The following is a 19,363-nucleotide window of genomic DNA, read 5'->3' as shown; positions in this document are numbered from 1 at the left end:
CACAAAGAGGTCATCTGCTCTAGTCCTCTTATTTTAAAGAGGAAGAAACTGAGGACCAAAGAGATTAAATGACCTGCTCAAAGTCACATGGTTTCTGATGGGATTCAAATTCTTGATGCCAAGTCCAATGCTTAAACTACTGCAATAATCTAAAGAGAGTTACCTGGGACACTAATAAAGTATCCACATATCCTAAGTATGTCAAAGGTAAAACTTAAAGCCAGGTTTTCCCAACTCTTAGGTTCCTATCCACCATGCCAAACTTCCTCTGAAGCAAAAATTTCCCAACGCATTTGTATTAGAGGATGCCACAGGAAAAACCATTGCTCCATTTTTTTTTCAGTTTCCTCATTTGTTTTAATAGTATTTATTTTTCCAAATACATGTAAAGATATTCACCATTACAAAACCTTGTGTTCCAAATTTTTCTCTCTATTCTCTCCTTGCCCCCTCCCAAGACAGAAAGCAATCTGACAAAGGTTAAACATGCATTTCTTCTAAACACATTTCCATATTCATCATACTACACACACACACACACACACACAAAATCGAATCAAAAGGGATAAAGGCAGGAAAGGAAAAAAACTCAAGCAAATAACAATAAAAAGGTGAAAATACTATACTTGGCTTAGCACCCAATAGGAGTGATTAACCAACCCATTATTTATGATTCACATTATTGTATAATTCACATTTAGTCTCCATATTTCTCTCTTAAGTAGATAGCACTTTCCTTCACAAGTCTATTGGAATTACTTTGAAACACCTCATTGTTGAAAAGAGCCAAGTCCATCACAGTTGATCATCACATAATCTTGTTGTTGCTGTGTACAACATTCCCTTGGTTCTACTCACTTTGCTTAGCATCAGTTTCTGTAAGTCGTTCCATGCTTTTCTGAAATCAGCCTGCTCATCATTTCTCATAGAACAACAATATTCCATTATATTCATATATCATAACCTATTCAGTCATTTTCCAGACGATGGGCATCCACTCAGTTTCCAGTTCCTTGCATGGCTTCATTCTTTAGATAAGCCAACTAAACTATTTGCTCAAGAAATAAAGTAGTGGAACTCAGCCAGGCAATATGTGTTGGAAATTTTTACCAGAGTGAGCTGGGAATTAATATTAAAACAGGCAAAATACATGGGCACAGAAATTTCTGGCCTCAGGGTAGAATAATATAACAATAGTTTAGAGCTAGAAGAGACCTTGAAGATAATCTCATCATTTTATGGATGAGGAAATTAGGCTCAGAGAAGTTAAAAATCATAGAGGTAGTTGTGACTAGTGGGTTTTAAAAATAGGTACTGACTCCAAACCCATTGCTTTTTTTCCCCTGTATACCCCCCAGACTTTTTTTTTTGGAGGTTTTTTAAGAAGGTTGGATGCAACCTCCTTATTTTACAGAAAAGGAAACTGGGGTTTAGACTAAGCATCTTGCCCAAGGTCATAGTGGTTTTAAATGTAACATATGTGATTTGAAAATACATCTGACTTTAGAATTAATGGTCTTTCATTTCTTCATGATGGTTGTTGAAAAGGAATTTATCATTATTATTAATTCATTTTATAATTCATTTGCGCCTCATGCTTACTCATTATAAACTATATATTTTCAGGAGCATTACCTTTATCTTGCATATTCAAAGCTTTCAAAAGATCTTCCCGAATTGGATACTTGGCTTTATAACAAAGCCTCCGCACATTTGAAGAAGTGTCATCACCTGAAAGTGTAGTAAGATCAATAAAGGTAACAGCTTTCAGGAGCCAAGCAGCCTATATTAGGGAGAAAAAAAAGAAAAATTCATATAGAAAGAAAAATCACTTTCACTCAAATTATTGCAGCTAATCAGATATAAACAATGAAATTTAAAGATTTCACTTCACAAGAAGATTCAGATGTATAATATATTGTCTGGCTAAAAGTTAAATTTTGAACATTGTTATTAAAGTTAAAAATCAAGGAAAACCAATATATAAAAAGAAAATACAATAATCAGGATAAAAGCAAAAAGTGGTGGTATCATAGATTTAGAATGATAGGGACCTTAAAAAAGCCATTTAGTTCAATCCTCTCATTAGGTCAACTGATTTTCTACAGTATGGAGGTAACAAGAGTCAAAAGTCAAAATTCAAACCCAAGTCCCCCAAATTCCCAATCTAGTCACTTCTCTAAATACAGGTTTTAGATCTCCACATCTGGACTATATAATTCTATCTAAAACCTTTCTAGGTCAAGTATCCTATATCCTATGTCTTCATCATACCAATAAATCAATCATACTATGCCCATTTGATCTCTCTATACTCATCACTATTCTAGAATATGAGATTACAATAAATAGAAAAATTTCTTCAATCTTATTTTAATGCTGTGCTTTGTTTTTTTTTTTTTTTTTTTTTGTTTAAAAAAAAAACAAGTCTATAGGGTATACAGGGAAAAAAAAGCAATGGGTTTGGAGTCAGTACCTATTTTTAAAACCCACTAGTCACAACTACTTCTATGATTTTTAACTTCTCTGAGCCTAATTTCCTCATCCATAAAATGAGAAGGTTGTATTGGATGATCTCTAAGGTCCCCTCCAGATATAAAATTCTATGACCTCTAAAATGACAAATGCTATAAAAATGGTTGAACACAGATGTTCAATGGGTTTTCCATTTTGTTCTATTTTGACTTTAAAAATAAGTCACATTTTATGGCTAATTCCAAGTGAATAATTTCACCTCAAGAACTTTAAACTGAACATGGTTCAGTTGAAGCATGAAATGCTACCCCAGAAGATTCTAATACAAACTTCGTAAGATATATACTTCATGAAATTAAGTCTACATTCTCTGGGCTTAGCACCCAATAGGAGTAATTAACCAATCCATTATTTATTAATTATTCCATGAAACTGAGCTCTGTGAATTATAAAAATTATTTGTGAAAAAGAACAGATTAAAAAAAAATGCAAAAACCACATGTGCTTAAGATCCTTAAAATGAAATGAAGATGGTCAGAGGAAGCTAATTCTTATACCTGACAGCCACAACAGTAACCAGAAAGATTCAGAATTTACTGCTATATAATTAAAATATAAAATAACCAATGAATGTATATTTGGGAAAGATATATTTTATGATAAATCTATCTCAAAGTCATTTGCAGTTTTGCCACTAAAATAAAATATTTACTTTGTTTAAATATATTATTCTTCTCTAATCCAATCATCTTTTCTTCAAACCAAACATCATAGACTAAGGATAGGTAATTCTCAAGAGGATAAAAAAGAAGACTGGTTTAGATTTTTCCAAAGTTTCCAAAACCTTCCCTTTAACTAATGGGTTAATTAATGAGTCATAGACAACTTTTTCTAAAGTCTTCAAAACCTTACTCTTAATTAATGAGTCATGCACACGCGCACACACACACGCGTGCGTGCGTGCATGTGTGTGTGTGTGTGTGTGTGTGTGTGTGTGTATGTGTGTGTATGTGTTTAACTTCAGAATCAATCTTGAGGAAAATTTAATATTATGGCCTTAAAGGAGGAGTCTAGGTATTTAAGACAAAAAAAGCAGAATGTTCACCAACACTTACTTGCCAATCCTTTTTGACAGTTCTTCGAGTTTGGATTTGCTCTGCACGTCTTAAAACTGCTGGTTGGTTCACTTGTACATTAGAAATCCAGGTAATGTCTAAAAAGGGAAAAAATATAGACGTGTGTGTATGCATACACATATACAAATGAATATATATATGACTTCTTAATAAAAATAAAGTTTTTAAATTAATCCAAAGTACTTAAATTTAAATGTATCACTTCATGAATAGACTAAAATTAAATAACCTGAAATGAGTTATTCATTGCTCAAAGGATACTCCCACAAAAGTCTTCCAGATGTGCAGTATTTTTTAGTAGGTCATACTACCTCCACAAAATTGTCCAAGAAAATCCTATGATATGTAGCCCAAAAGCAGTCTCAAAAGACTTTTCAAAATATTATGAATGAATGCTTGAAGGTATTAGAAAATATGTGTTCTATAGTGGATGGTTCTAAATCAATCACAAAGAAAATCAATTTTTATTAAAGTAGTTTTAGTTGATTTCTGTTGTCTTTAAAAATACCAAGGGTATAAAAATCTCAAGGTTAATCTAAGGGCTAAAGTGCTGGCAAAAAAAAAAAAAAAAAAAATCTTATTTATATACCTAGCTTTAACTGAACCCTAAAATTGCAGCTTACAGATTTTTCACTGATTAAATTAGAGATTTTAAAATCACTTTTCAAGAAAGCTAACAGGCATTTTTTACAGCAATTCTTCAAACAAGAGCTTTATAGAAGTCATCATTATTTTCTAAGTTACTATTATTTTATAAGTCGGCATCAGAAAGAAGTAAGGCAAAATTCAGGCAATAATAACTATCTTCTATTTCCCAACCAACTAGTCATCTCACTACAAGAGAAAACAGTCTTAAGGCCCTCTAAAGTCTCCAGAACCTTGTTCTATACAAAAGGAACTTAAGTTATTCTAGAATTAATTATATTGATTCTATAACAGGTCTAAGAACCTAGAATACATCTAAAGATGCTGTATTCTATCTCCTTCCAACTCCCAGCTCTGAAGTCTCACTACACATAATCAGGTCTGAATTCCAATTCCAGATGATCATGGAATCAGTCTAATCTCCCAATGTTTTCTCCAGACCAGGGATAAACAAAGCCTTCTCAAAACTATTCTTGATTCAAGAGATCATTCTGAGGTAATCATGCTCATTGATATTTTACAACTCACAATGTTGCTCTCACAACCCAGCATACAATATATACCTTCCAAGAGGTCTCTGCAGAAAATCAACTAAAAAATAAGATAAGATGACTTGTGTTGGTTATGGGGTATACAAATGTTGGTTACAGCGTATGCACTTTGTGGAGATGTCAGAGCTATACTTATCCACATCTGATTTACTCCTGGACTTTCTAAAATGTAGAAATTAGCTAACCAGTTAGCATAGCATATTTGTACGGTTATCAGAGGATGAAGGAACTACATTTCAAATGTTTGTTATTTAACCTTTCTACATCATCAGCTCTTCAGAGATATACCAGTGGTATTGATGACCCATGAAGACTATAGTTCATCTTAAAGCCCACAGACTCATTAGGAGGTTAGGTTTCAGGAGATATGTGAACTTTCATGGGAAAAAAAAAAATATATATATATATATATATAATTGGCAACTCTTGTAATCTTACATATTTTATTTTATGCTCATAAAAATATTGCTCTGAGAAGGAGCAAATAAGCTTTACTAGATACACACACACACACACACACACACACACACACACACAAAAAAAAAAAAAACAACATTTAAGAATACATGATCTAGTTGCACAAAATGGAATATGATCCACAATTGAATTTCTGGTCAAGCCGATCAATTCTCTTTATGCTTACTTCAGAAAAAAAAAATGCAAATGGCCAAGATCTAATGTGAAACTAAACTGTCTTCCACAACAAAATAAAACAAAATAAAAGTCAAACAAAAGTCCATGGGCAATAGGAAAAGGAACCATCAGAAAAGCTAGACCCAGGTCAGTGCCTACCAACTGACTAGAATAGAGACATATGTAGCCTGTGAGATTCTATATCCTGTAGCAGCAATAATGCAAAGGCTCAAGAAAATATCCAGGAGATCAGGCAAGTTCTTTGAAAGTAACAAAGACATAAAATGATTTTTGAGGAACAGACTTGGAGAGTCCAGGGCTCTAAAACTCCATTCTGTGACACCATAGAGGGTTCTGAAGATTGAGTGCGCTAAAGCTCAAAAATTCATAAAGGGCTTAGCCCTAGGAGATGGAAATGAACAAAGACACCAAAGTGACTCAGGTCTAAACCAAACATAACTAGCTAGTCTTATTTCCCTACATCCAATGCTTCCCAAAAAAAGTATAATAAGAAAAGGGGAGAGGTATGGAACTAGCCCTCACACAAATCGCTGAGTCATAAACTAAGGCTGGAGAGATAAGCTAAAGATAGAGAATTTATGAAAAATTATAATAGATCAAAAAATGCTCTTTCTATCCCCCAAAAAACTAAAAGAAATCAACTCCACAACTAAAAACTCAAAGGAAAAAGGGGATTTTCTACAAGAAGTGTAGAAGAAATGAAGCAAGACACAAAGAATAAAATCTTTGGAGGAAAAAGTTGGAAGGAAAATCAATAGCTTAGGAGAAAAAGTAGTAGGCCTTATCCAAATAATAGATTTATTAAAAATTTGAAAAGACCAAAGAGAAATCAATAATTCTATGAGACAGCAAAAATGCTAAAACAAAATCAAAATATTGAACAAATAAAGAAAAATCTAAGACATCTGATAGCAAAAAAGCTGATCTGGAAAAAGAGATCAAGAGGAGATAATTTAAGAATCACCGAATGATGATTTTACCTAAACTAATTTATATATTCAATGTCATCTTAAATTACAAAAAAAAAAATTTATTGAATTAGAAAAATTTTAAAAATTCATTTGGAAGAACAAAAAGTTAAAAATATCAATGGAAAAAAAAGTAATGGAAGGAGATTTAAGAGTACCAAATCTTAAACTATGTTATAATGCAGTAATTATCAAAACTAGTACTGGCTAAAAATTGGAAAGGTAAATATATAGAACAGAGTAGACTTAAAATTTGCAGCAGCAAATAAATACATTAACCTTGTATTTGACAAGTGTAAAAACTTGAGATTTTGGAATAAGAATTCATTATGTGGTAAAAATTATTGGAAAAACTAAAAAACAGTTAGTAAAAATTCAGCATAAAGAATGTTTGTGGCAGGCCTTTTTGTAGTGGCCAGATACTGGAAACTGAGTGGATGCCCATCAATTGGAGAATGGCTGAATAAATTGTGATATATGAATAATATGGAATGTTATTGTTCAGTAAGAAACAACCAACAGGATGATTTCAGAAAGTCCTAGAGAGATTTACACGAACTGGATGCTGAGTGAAATGAGCAGGACCAGGAGATCATTATATACCTCAACAGCAATATATGATGATCAATTCTTTTTTTTTTTTTTTTTTTAATTTAATAGCCTTTTATTTACAGGATATATACATGGGTAACTTTACAGCATTAACAATTGCCAAACCTCTTGTTCCAATTTTTCACCTCTTTACCCCCCCACCCCCTCCCCTAGATGGCAGGATGACCAGTAGATGTTAAATATATTAAAATATAAATTAGATACACAATAAGTATACCTGACCAAAACGTTATTTTGCTGTACAAAAAGAATCAGACTCTGAAATATTGTACAATTAGCTTGTGAAGGAAATCAAAAATGCAGGTGTGCATAAATATAGGGATTGGGAATTCAATGTAATGGTTTTTAGTCATATGATGATCAATTCTGATGGACCTGGCCATCTTCAGCAATAAGATGAACCAAATCAGTTCTAATGGAGCAGTAATGAACTGAACCAGCTACACCCAGTGAAAGAACTCTGGGAGACGACTAAGAACCATTACATCGAATTCCCAATCCCTATATTTTTGCCCACCTGCATTTCTGATTTCCTTCACAGGCTAACTGTACAATACTTCGGAGTCCGATTCTTTTTGTACAGCAAAATAATGGTTTGGACATTTTGTATTAAATTTATACTGGAATATATTTAACATGTATTGGTCATCCTGCCATCTAGGGGAGGGGGTGGGGGAAAGGAGGGGAAAAATTGGGACAAAAGGTTTGGCAATTGTCAATGCTGTAAAATTACCCATGCATATATCTTGTAAATAAAAAGCTATTAAAAAAAGAAAAAGAAAAAAAAAAGAAATTTAGCATAGATCAACATTTTACACCTTTACCAAGATAATGTCAAAATGGATACATGACCCAAATATAGAGATATACCAGAAAATATGAAGAACATGGAACATATGATTTATCAGATTTACAGACAAGCAAACACTTTATGAATAAACAAGAGATAGAGAGCAGAGTGAGGTATGAAGTGGATGATTTTGATTACCTCAAATTAAAAAGGATTTGTAGAAAAAAACCAAAGCAGTCAAGATCAGAAGTTAAGCAAAAAAATTTATAGGCAGATTAAATTAAAGTCTCATATCTTAAATATATAAAAAAACCTTGTAAAATTAATAAGAATATGAGTCAATCCCCAATAATAAATTGTCAAAGAATATAAACAGGCAGTTTTCTGATGAAGAAATCAAAACAATTTATAGTCATATAAAAAAATGCTCTAAATCATTATTGAACAGAGAAATGCAAATTCTTGAGGTATTATTTTACACATGCCAGACTTGTTAAAATCAGTCTCCTTCAGCCAAAGGAGAAGGAACAAATGTTGGAAGGAATGTGGAAAAATGGAACACATTGATTGTTGAAGAAATTGTGAAATCATCCAACCATTATGTAGAGCAATTAATATTATACCCAAAGAGTTATTAAATGTCTATACCCAGGAATATCACTACTAGATCTACTTCCAAAAATGATTAGGGAGACAGGGAAAAACCTACAAGTTCTAAAATATTTATAGCAACTCTTTTTGTGCTGGCAAAGAACTGGAAATTGCAGACATGCCCACCTATTGAAGAAGTTGTAGAAAATGGTTGTGATGAAATATTACTGTGCTCTAATAAATGATGAGTTCAATGATCTTAGGAAAACATGGATAGACTTGCATCAAATAGTGAAAAACAAAATGAGCAAAACCAAAAGAATAATTTATATGATAACAATAATATTGTTTTAATAATAACTTTGGGCAAATAAAGCAATTTTGACTATTATAATATTATGTCCAAATTAAGGACATGTAAAGGACATATGAGGGATTTGTGTGTAATGGTAGTCATCTTTAGGCAGAAGGGAAAAGGGAAAAGAAATTTACATAATAACTTTATCATATATTTAAAAGGAATAGCAAAATGTACAGAATAGATTTATAATTCCATTTTATTATACTGTGTTATGGAAATATTTGGTTTTTTTAATAAACTAAAAATTAAATAATTATTTTTTTAAAAAAGAATTGCCAAACTCCCTAAAAAACATGATAAAAAAAGAAGAAAAGCCTGACTAATATATTTATTGAAATTATATATGAAAATTTCCTAGATCTATTAGAAAAAAAAAATAAAACAAAGAAAAAAAATTCACCTATCATCTTTTGAAAAGAAGCTCAAAAGGAAAAGTCCCAGGAATGTCGTATCTAAAATCCAGCGCTCCTCCACAAAAGGAAAAATTCTATAAGCATCTAGAAAGAAGTAGTTCAAGTACTCAGAAACAATCAGGACCACACAAGACTTGGAAACTTGTACTATAAATGAGAGAAATTCTTGTAATTCAATATCCCAAAAGGAAAAAGAGACTGGTTTCCAACCAAAACTACCTATAAATATGAAAATAATCCTACAAGAGGGGGAAATGGTTCTCTGATGAAATAGAAAACTTTCAAGCATTTCTCATTGAGAAAACAGAATTGAGTAGAAACTTTGAAATGCAAATACAAGTCAAGAAGACCTTAGAAAAATAAATTTTGAGCAAGTAGAAGGAACTGTATTATTTAAGCTGACATTCTAATAGGAGGAGAAAAAACAAGGGTCTTTTAGAATCTTGATATCTTCTAAATATATTTAATTAAGAAAAACAAAAGTCAGAAGGAATATGTTTTCCCTCTAGAAGCAAGTTAAAAGAAATATACCAGTCTGTAGAAAGAACTTGATACTTCTTATAACTGGGAAACATGAAAAGAAGAGTTTTTTTAAAATGGGTAGAGGGAGAAGACAAGATATACATACCTCACTTTTACAGCAATCAGATAAAAGGAGGATCTCTCTCTCCCTCTCTGTCTGTCTGTCTGTCTGTCTCTCTCTCTCTCTCACACACACACACACACACACACACTCACTCTATTCTTTGGTGAAACACTGTTGTCTTCCTCCTGACAGAAAGGCAATACACTCAACAAGAAACAATTTTTAGATATGACCACCATATGAATATGTTTTGTTTGACTACGCTTATTTGTGATAAAGTAGACTTTTATTGATGTTTTTCTTTTCAGATTTTAATTGGAGAAGAGGGGACAAGAAACAAAATAGGAGTCAGTAAAAGTGTTTGGTTATTTTTCAGTCGTCCTACTCTTTATGAGCCCATAGAGAGTTTTTCTTGGCAAAGATATTTATATGTGAAGTTTATTATTTACTTTTTAAAAGAGTAAATGGCATAAAATATTCATAGTTCCACATGTAATTCTTTCTTTTTATGCTGCTATGTATATGGAAATGCTCATGGCAGGGGAGGGTAAGTTTATAACAAAATAATAAAACTGAAATGAATTGGGTAGGGAAGGGGAGAGAGAAATAGTATATTCCAGAATTTCTAAAAATAGATAATTCCCTTATCTCTGTTCTCTAACCCATATCCTTATTTAGAAGACCTAACCTCATTCATGATAAACTGACCTAATTCATGGGATTGAGATAATTTATTTCTTAATGATCATGTGATATATTGAAACACAGTAAACAAATCATAAAGTAAATAAGTACACAGGAGTGTGACCAATGGGCTGGAATATGTGAATTTATTAATAAAAGTTGAAGGTGTTGAAATTTTACAGCAAGTAGAAGAGATAATTTTACAATAAGAGAAGAGTTGTCAGATCAACTTTTGTCTATCTAAACTCTTTAATCCTGTGCTTCTGAAATTAAAAGTGTAGAATTTTACATTTAGCTTCAAAAATGCCATTGAATTTTGTGTGGCCAGTTGTCTCAGTTTATATAGAAGGACCCTGATTCACTCATTTAACTCATTAGCTCTTTGTTTTAGCTTTGTGTTATCTATAAAGTTGGAAGGAAAAAACACTTTCTATATTACAGTCTAAATCAAATGATAAAAAAAACTGAACAGCATAAAGCCAAGGAGAATTCCTGGGGTAGTCCACTGGAGACTGCCCTCCAAGATGACATTCACTCATTTAAAAACTCCTTATGTTTAGTCAACCAGTTATAAATCCAATTAATTGTACAATTAAGTGACTTAACCAACAAACATTTATTAAGTGCCTCATATATTCCATACACCTTGCACTGGGGATAAAAAGACATAAATGAATCAATTCTTGTCTTCAAAAAAAAAAAAAATAGATTAAGGTATAGGGTGAAGGACAAACTTCTGATAATGTCCATTACAGTATTACAGTTAGATGCAGTAACTTTTTTTCCTGTGTTGTAAATTTATTTTTAATTTTAAAATTTAATTTAATTTAAATTTAAAAATTATTAAAACAATTGTTTTCATTAAAAAAAAAAAAATGTTTCTAGTAGTCTCCAGATTCAAATATATTCATTCCCTTTCTGTTTCTTCTCCCCAGAGCCCAGTAGAGAATGTCCCAGGAAACAGGGAACAGTGGAAGGGCAGATGGAAAGTCTTCGAAGTTCTTAGGGCATTGAGGGGATGGGATGAGGAGGCAGGGGGAAGTTTCAGATAATTATGCCCAGTGGTTTTCCATCTTATTAGAAGGACTATAGTTAACTTCTTGTTCAAATTGTTATGAGTAGCTAAGTCTGTCTTACACCATCAGGATGGATGAAGTGGCCAAACTAACTAGTAGAGAGAAGGGAATAGGCCCCAAGTCAGGTTAAAGAAGGCACTATCCCACTAGAGATGGAGATGGAGGGAACACTGACAAAAAGGTTGGAGGTGGAAAGGAGAAATCCCAGTGGTTCTGGGCAGGTAGTGGGCTAGCATGGGAGAAAAGGATTTCTGTTGTATCTTCCCCTGGACTCTCCTTGAAGGCATCTGAGGTAGAGAGATGAAGAATGGTATACATTACAATACGGGATTGACCTATACAAAGGCACAAAGGTGTTGGATAGAATGACAAATTCATAGTCAGTCAACAAACATTTATTAAGAGTACGTCTAAGAGTACAAGCAAGGAAGCATGATATTCATGGAGTCAATAAGAAATAAAGTTCAAGGAAGAACAAGTAGCCCATTTAGTAGAAATATGAGTACATGAAGAGGAGTAATATAATAATCTCAGTTTGAGCCAGATTGCAAAGGACTTGGAATGCTAACTAAAGAGTTTGTAATTTAGGGGGTTTAACTTTAGGGTTGATGTTTTTATTTTTAAACATTTTAATAATTGTATATCAATATAACCTAACTCTTCTTAGGTTTCACTAGATAGCCAAAGAGATCCATGATACACACAAAAAAAACTTCTGTGAAGCTCAAATAAGAGCATGCTTTGTCATTTTAATATTCATACTGTATATGTGTTATTATTATTATTAATCATTTTAAACAATTTCGTTAGTTCTATAATCTCACCTTTTTTCATATGGTATGTAGTAGAAAGAACTTTGTATTTAGAATCAAAAGAATTGGATTTAAATTTCTATCTATACCACAATAAGCAAGTTGTTTAACTATTCTGGGCCTCAGTTTCCTTGGCTTTAAAATGAGATAAACTTTAAGATTCATTCCAACTCTAAATCTATGAATTGACTTGGAAAATATGTCTGTTTTTTTTCTCTTGAGAAATTTAGGCCACATTTTTTCTTAAAGATTACACTGAAAAAGAAAATCACACTTTATCTCAAGGATATTATCTTTTTGATAGACATAGAGGAAAAAGGAATTTTAAAAAAAGTCCACAAGATATTCAGGAGGGACATCCAATAATTGACTTTGATATTTTGATACTTAGTCAGTGAATCATCATTTTAAAGCTAAATCACTTAGTCCAAACCTATCAATTTACAAGAGGAAACTGAGACCCAAAGAGATTAGTTGATTTGTGCAATTACACAGATAATAAGTACAAAATTAATTCACAAACTTAGATATTTTGACTTGTAATCCAAAATCTTTTCACTATGTTATCATTTAAAAAAATTTTGTTTCAAAATTTTCAGAAAAATCAATACCTTAAGCACACTTTTAAAAGGAAAAAACTTCCTAGACTACAAGAACTTCATTACCAAGATGCCAATGTTACTGACAGACTTTCATGAGGAGATACCCCAAAAGAATCCCTGAACGACATCTTGATTTCCTGAACTATTACACAGTCTTTCAACAAGATGTACAGGGAGAAAACTATCTGATGAAAGTGTTTCTCTAAACCTCCATATGTGCCAAGTGTTCAGGAAGAATCATTATACCTGAGTGAAATTCATTAAGAAGCCAGATAACTTTAGTCCCCTGTTGAGTACAGGTCCAACCTTTCAGTCCCTTAGGAAGACTTGATCAATTATTCCACGATCCAAGTGCCTCAGGGAAAACCTATTTAACTCTTCTTGATAAGACATCATAAGACTGAAGGAGTTGCCTAAATCCAGATGTCTTGTTGCTTTTCTGACTCACATGCCAAATGCTAGCTAATATTATAGAACCAAATTAGTTACATTCTCCACAGGTGCTTATATGCCCAAGGCAGTCATCAATGAGGACCTACACATAATGAATCTGAAACAAATAAATAATATAGGCAAAATAGGGAGATATGAAACAAAACTGAAATCAGGCCAAAACAATAGCTATGAAAGACCAAAACTGACAAAAAGAACAAATGAATAACATCAAAATGTTTAAATAATGACAACATAATTAGAAAACTGAAAGCAAATTCAATTTAATTCAAATAAGGGGATAGAATACTGAATAGAATATCAAGCTTGTTGAATGTGTTAGTTAGTTTTCCTAAATTGCTTTTTCTTGTCATTTTTATTTTCTGTTATTTGGGATAGCTCTCTGGGTGGAGAATGAAAGGAATATAGTTTTTAGGTCCTCATGAGAGGCAATAATGAATCCTAAATAGTAGCATTATTTGAATTCATAATACAAATTTCTACCAGGTTTTATATAAGATCAAAATATTATATTTTCCATAATTATAACTCCATAAGCATCTGAATATGTACAACCATTTCACACAGTCCTCATTGATCTGAATCTAACTTTATTAAAAAATGATGGTGAAGAAAAAACAAAAACTATCACTAAAAAAAAACTTTTAAAAAATTAATGTGGACTGCTACTGCTACACTCAGGGTAATTTTAAGTCATATACTTGATGACAAGATAACTACTGAAAATTTGTTTGAGTTCTAAAGTATCTTAAGTACTTCTGTCATATTTTGATTTTCCCTGAAAGAGTAATATTGTATACATGATTCCAATGACTTACCAGTTAAATATGTAGGTTGTTGCTGGGAGTGCCAGCCTTATTATAATTAGGAACCAGTTTCCTGGTGATAGGAATCATACCTGAAATTTTACCATTAGAGATTCTATCATTTGGCTTAAGTGTTTTCCTCTACTAAAAGGCAAAGATCATTAAGAAGAGAAGCATATCAATTATTAGCAATAAATTGATATACACAATGTTGTTAATCAATTCTTTTTTCCTAACATGAGTTTTGCAAAGGGTAAATGAGAAAGGTAACAAGAAAACATAGGGTTGGACCTCAACCTGAAAAGTAAAAGAGTTCTTAAAAAAAAAAAGTTTTACCAGCTTCTTTATTTGGCAAATTTGCTTTTCTTCCCCAGGGGCAGCTATGACATAGAGCAAAGCTTCTTCCCCTTTTACTGAATGTGGGGATTGGGAAATTATGATTTGTTTTCAGGAAATGTTTGATTTGTATAACTTTTTATATACCTGGGGACATGTAAAGGTTTTTCAGGTGAAAAGGGGTGATGAGTAGAAAAAATTTAAGAAGCCTTGATAAATAGGAAATAGTTTTAGATTTATAGTCAAAAAGTAAGCTTGAAATTGAGCTCTGCCATTTACTTAATGGTTGAGTAATCATTACATGTGACTTCACTACTCTGAGATTCAACATTTTCATCTCAACATTTGATGATTAGTTGAAGATGAAGTAAAGAAGGCTTAGAGAGGGAGTAGGGAATTTGGAATATGATAACAGTCTTTAATATTGGCTTGTGGAAGAAGGATTAGGATTGATCCCAGAAGGAAGAACTAGATGGAAACAGTGGGTAAAAGTTGAATAGAGTCAAAAACAAATCTGTGAAAAAGAAAAGCTCCCTAACAATCTGAATTGTTCAAAACTGGAATAAGCTACCTTGGAAAGTAGTCAGTCTGAGGTTTTCAAGCAAAATCTGTACAACCCTTTTTGAGATATGCTATAGCACAGGGTCAAGCCCAAATATAGATTGAATCCCGATAGCCTCAGAAGTTACGTTTACCATTCAGTGGACTGTTTCTCTCAGGAAAGACAAAAGTATTAGGAATTTGGCTCAGAATAATTAAACAAATTTAAGATTTTCGAAAGGGATTGAAAAGTCAGTTCAATGTCCACTCTATATATTAAATTTAGTTTCATTAATGACCTTTGCTCTCTCATCTTCCCAACTAATTCAAATCTATTCTTAGGACAGGAGATGACCTCCCCTTTACAAGTACTTGCATTTTGAAAACTACTTGCAGCTAGGTGGTCCAATGGATAGAGGAGCAGCCCTGAAGTCAAATCTAACCTCAGACACTTAAAACTTCCTTGCTGTGTGACTCTAGGCAAGTCACTTAACCCCAAATGCCACAGCAAAAAAAGAAAAGAAAGAAAGAAAAAGAAAATTAACTGGGTACTGTCAGATTAAAATTGAAGTTTGTTTTAATTCTGGGTCCAACAATTTTAAGAGGAACATTTTATCAATCAACTACCAGAATAGTTAAGGAGTCTAGAAGTCATGTCAGGTTAGGAGTGATTTTAAAAATTGGGAATATTTAACCTTAGAGAGGAAAATTTAAAGGACTTTCAGATGGAAAATGAAGCTAATTCAGAATGGCTTGAGGGAACTCAATTAGAATCATCTACAACAAAAACAAGAAATAAAGTGGCCTATAAACTATAAACATAATAAACTATAGTAATAACAAAGATGGTTTTAAAATATAAGACTAAAGAAATACAGAAAAGTCTTTTGACAAAATGCAATACTCATCTATCCTATAAGAAAGAAAAAGCAGAGAAATAACTATATTTTTTATCAACATGGTAAATAATATCTATCCAAAATCAAGAGTTAACATTTTATCAATCAGACACTAAACATGTATTAAGCCTTCTATGTGTCAGGCATTGTGCTAAGTGCTTTACAAATATTATCTCATTTGAATGAATGAAACATATGTTTTCAGATGTGGCCAATGATTTCAATTAATCGACCAACAAGTTTTTAGTATATGCCTGAAATGTGCTGGTTTCTGGGAGCTACACAAAGGAAAATCCAAATTTCTTGGCTTCTTCAATACAATTTCTTGTAAATTGCATTTACAATTTATTGAGAAAAACAATATGCACTTATATGAGAATATACAAAAACATACAAAGCAGATATAAGATATAAGACAGAAGAGATATTGGGAAGCAGAGACCAATAAAATGAGGTCAGTGCTATTATTATACTTATTTTACAGTTGAGGAAACTGATACATTCTAACCATTATAATACTATACCTACTTCAGTTCATACACTTTGACCCAGAATGTCCTGTTATAAAGTATATGCCCCAAGCAGAACAAAAACAGAGAGGCCCATAGATAGTAAAATATTCATTCTAGAACTTTTTGTTGCAATAAAGTAACAAAACAAAATAGGAATAAATTGAGTAGTCACAGATATTATGTAGTGCTATATGAATGGAATGAAATATGATTGAATGCTACAAAATGATAAATAATGAGAATTCAGACATGTATGAACTGATACAGAATAGAATCAGTAGAATAATTAGAACCAAGCAAATAATATATACAATGATTATGATGACCTAATTGAAAAGAATACTTTTAAAAAAAGCTAATCTCCAATTAGCTTCCAGAAGACTATGGCAAGGCCTGCTTTAAACTATGATTGCCACAATTCACTTCACAACACTTAGTCTATGGTTGTTATGGCCTTCTCTATATTTTATACTTGCTATTTAAGATTTCTGTAATTGCATGGGCCACATGTCCTCCTTTATGAAGGAAAATAAAATGACACTGCATGCTAGAAAGTGTATGCATACATATATTTGTAACTACTGTCCACTTCATGAATACAAGATACCCTAACATAGAAAACATTGAACAAGAAGCCCAGTTTGAATTCAACCTGCTTAAAGTACCTATAGCTTGTTTCAGAATATACAGACCAATTCAAAAGTATTAAGTTAAATCACACTATGGACAAACAACACGAAGCCTGAATTCTTCATTTTGCCATAAAGTTCTTTCTGAGTTTATGGATACTTTTACAGATGGATGAGTCTCCCAACTCTGTGGTCACAAAGAGTTGGATACATTACTGAAAGTGAACAACACCATAACAAAGATCAATGATGAAACACTGGTCTCTCTGGTACAGAATGTTGCTCATGCTGTCAATTATAGTTACTATCTCAGTTCTTTGATTTAATTCTCCATTTATGATAAGAAAGGGTTCATGTGGACAAAATACCAAGAAATGGATGATATAAAAATCAAGAGGCACCAATAATTTTTAAAAAGTACAAAAATTCTTGACATCTTCATGATAATTTTATTCTTCAAAACTGTGAAAAATCCTCCTTATCTTAGACAGCAGTGTTAGCTATATCTTGTTCCAAATTCCTCTCCTCATCCCTAATTCCCAGGAATATACCCCAAGAAGAATATTTTTTGTGTGCTGTTCTATGTATGGAAATGTTCTCCTTTTTTTGGTGTTTAGGTTCAAAATTTTTTAAATTAAATATAGCTAAAAAAGTTACTTCAACAGATAATTTAAGGAACCAAAAAATTTAAAGGAAGAACTATTTTTCATAACATATTTTCAACTAAAAAAATGAAGACATTCTATTCTGATTGGTCCTTGCCAGGATTGCCATTTCATGAGGAACTAAAATATTCTCACTTTACTCCTAGCTCAATTCCTCATTCTCTATATTTTTCCACTTTTTCCTTCTCTGCCAATCCCCACTCCCACCAGATCCTTTTTCCCTCCACTTTCAAACTTCTTTTATATATTATCTTTCCACTTTAGCCATGAAAGCCATTTAGGGAGCTTCTTTTATGCAGTTTTAGTCTCTCTTCCATAGGCTTATAAGAAAGAGCCAGTACCTACTCAGTTTTCCCTTAGGGAAGCAATTCTAGTCGTGATACATCCCTGCCAATACCAATAGTAGCTCAACTATCAACAGAAAAGCAAGCCAACCTAGCAGAAGCAGAAATGTAACCCACAGAAGACATAGATGACATTTGCCAGACTGGGCAAACCAGTGCTACCTTTGACCACTCCCTTCTCTTCATTACTCATAAGGGGCAATTGAGGACCAAAAGCCTCATGAATGACTATGTTTCCCATGCAACCAGCCGGCTTTCAGCTCAATTTCCATAGACACCATCTTGGGAAAAATTTTTGTAGTGAGGCATTTGCTCTGTTCCTTAAATTTAGAATGTTCCTCCTCATCTCTACCTCTTGGGTTCTTTTAAATTCCAAAAAAATTCCATCTTACACAGCAAGTCTTTAGCAGTTTCTCTTAATTTCAGTGCCTTCTTTTTCTAAAATTATTTCCTATTTATCCTATTTATATATTCCTATATATTCTATTATCCTATTTATCCTATATATTCCTATATATCCTATTATATCCTATTTATATGACATATTTGTCTCCAATTAGATTATGAGTTCCTTGAAGACAGGAACTCTCTTTTCCCTATTTGTATCCCCAGTGCTTAGCAAGGTAGGTGCTAATAAAATATCAATGACTAATTAATTAATTTCTTAATTACAATTCCTGTAGTTTCAACATCCATAGAAGCCAGAGCTACTTAAGAGGTGTTGGTTCTACCAAATAACTAGAAAAGAGTATTATTTTACTAATGAAATAACATGAAATAGGATTAGAGAAGCTGGTTCCACTACTTCTGAGGGAATGAACAGACCCCAGAAAAATACTACGTTCCTGGTAGCAACCCAATATCTGAGTGGACCTTAGTAAGGAAAAAGCTGACCCTGTAGAATTATCTTGTATTGAACTTATCATGTAGTTTATCTCTCAGACTTGTGGAAGAGGAAGAAATTTGTGACTAAAGACAAACTAGAGACCATTATTGATCACAAAATAGAAAATTTTGATTACATCAAATTAAAAAGCTTCTGTACAAACAAAACTAATGTAAACAAGATTAGAAGGGAAGCAACAAACTGGGAAAACATCTTCACAGTTAAAGGTTCTGATAAAGGCCTCATTTCCAAAATATATAGAGAACTGACTCTAATTTATAAGAAACCAAGCCATTCTCCAATTGATAAATGGTCAAAGGATATGAACAGACAATTT

The 19,363-nt window shown here is 32.4% G+C and overlaps 1 protein-coding gene across 1 annotated transcript in view; it reads right to left on the bottom strand.

The window, feature by feature from the left end:
• DERA (deoxyribose-phosphate aldolase) overlaps nt 1-19,363 on the bottom strand; it is a 118,002-nt gene that overhangs the window by 82,541 nt on the left and 16,098 nt on the right. The window contains exons 2-3 of the mRNA XM_012550691.3: nt 3,591-3,688; nt 1,636-1,783 (exon numbers count right to left, since the gene is read on the bottom strand). Coding sequence (XP_012406145.1) covers nt 1,636-1,783; nt 3,591-3,688 — 246 coding nt within the window. The remainder of the gene's footprint in view (nt 1-1,635; nt 1,784-3,590; nt 3,689-19,363) is intronic.

The sequence above is a fragment of the Sarcophilus harrisii genome, chromosome 5 (assembly GCF_902635505.1).
Source record: "Sarcophilus harrisii chromosome 5, mSarHar1.11, whole genome shotgun sequence".
Lineage (NCBI taxonomy): Eukaryota > Metazoa > Chordata > Mammalia > Dasyuromorphia > Dasyuridae > Sarcophilus > Sarcophilus harrisii.
This window is presented reverse-complemented; position numbering and strand designations above follow the sequence as displayed.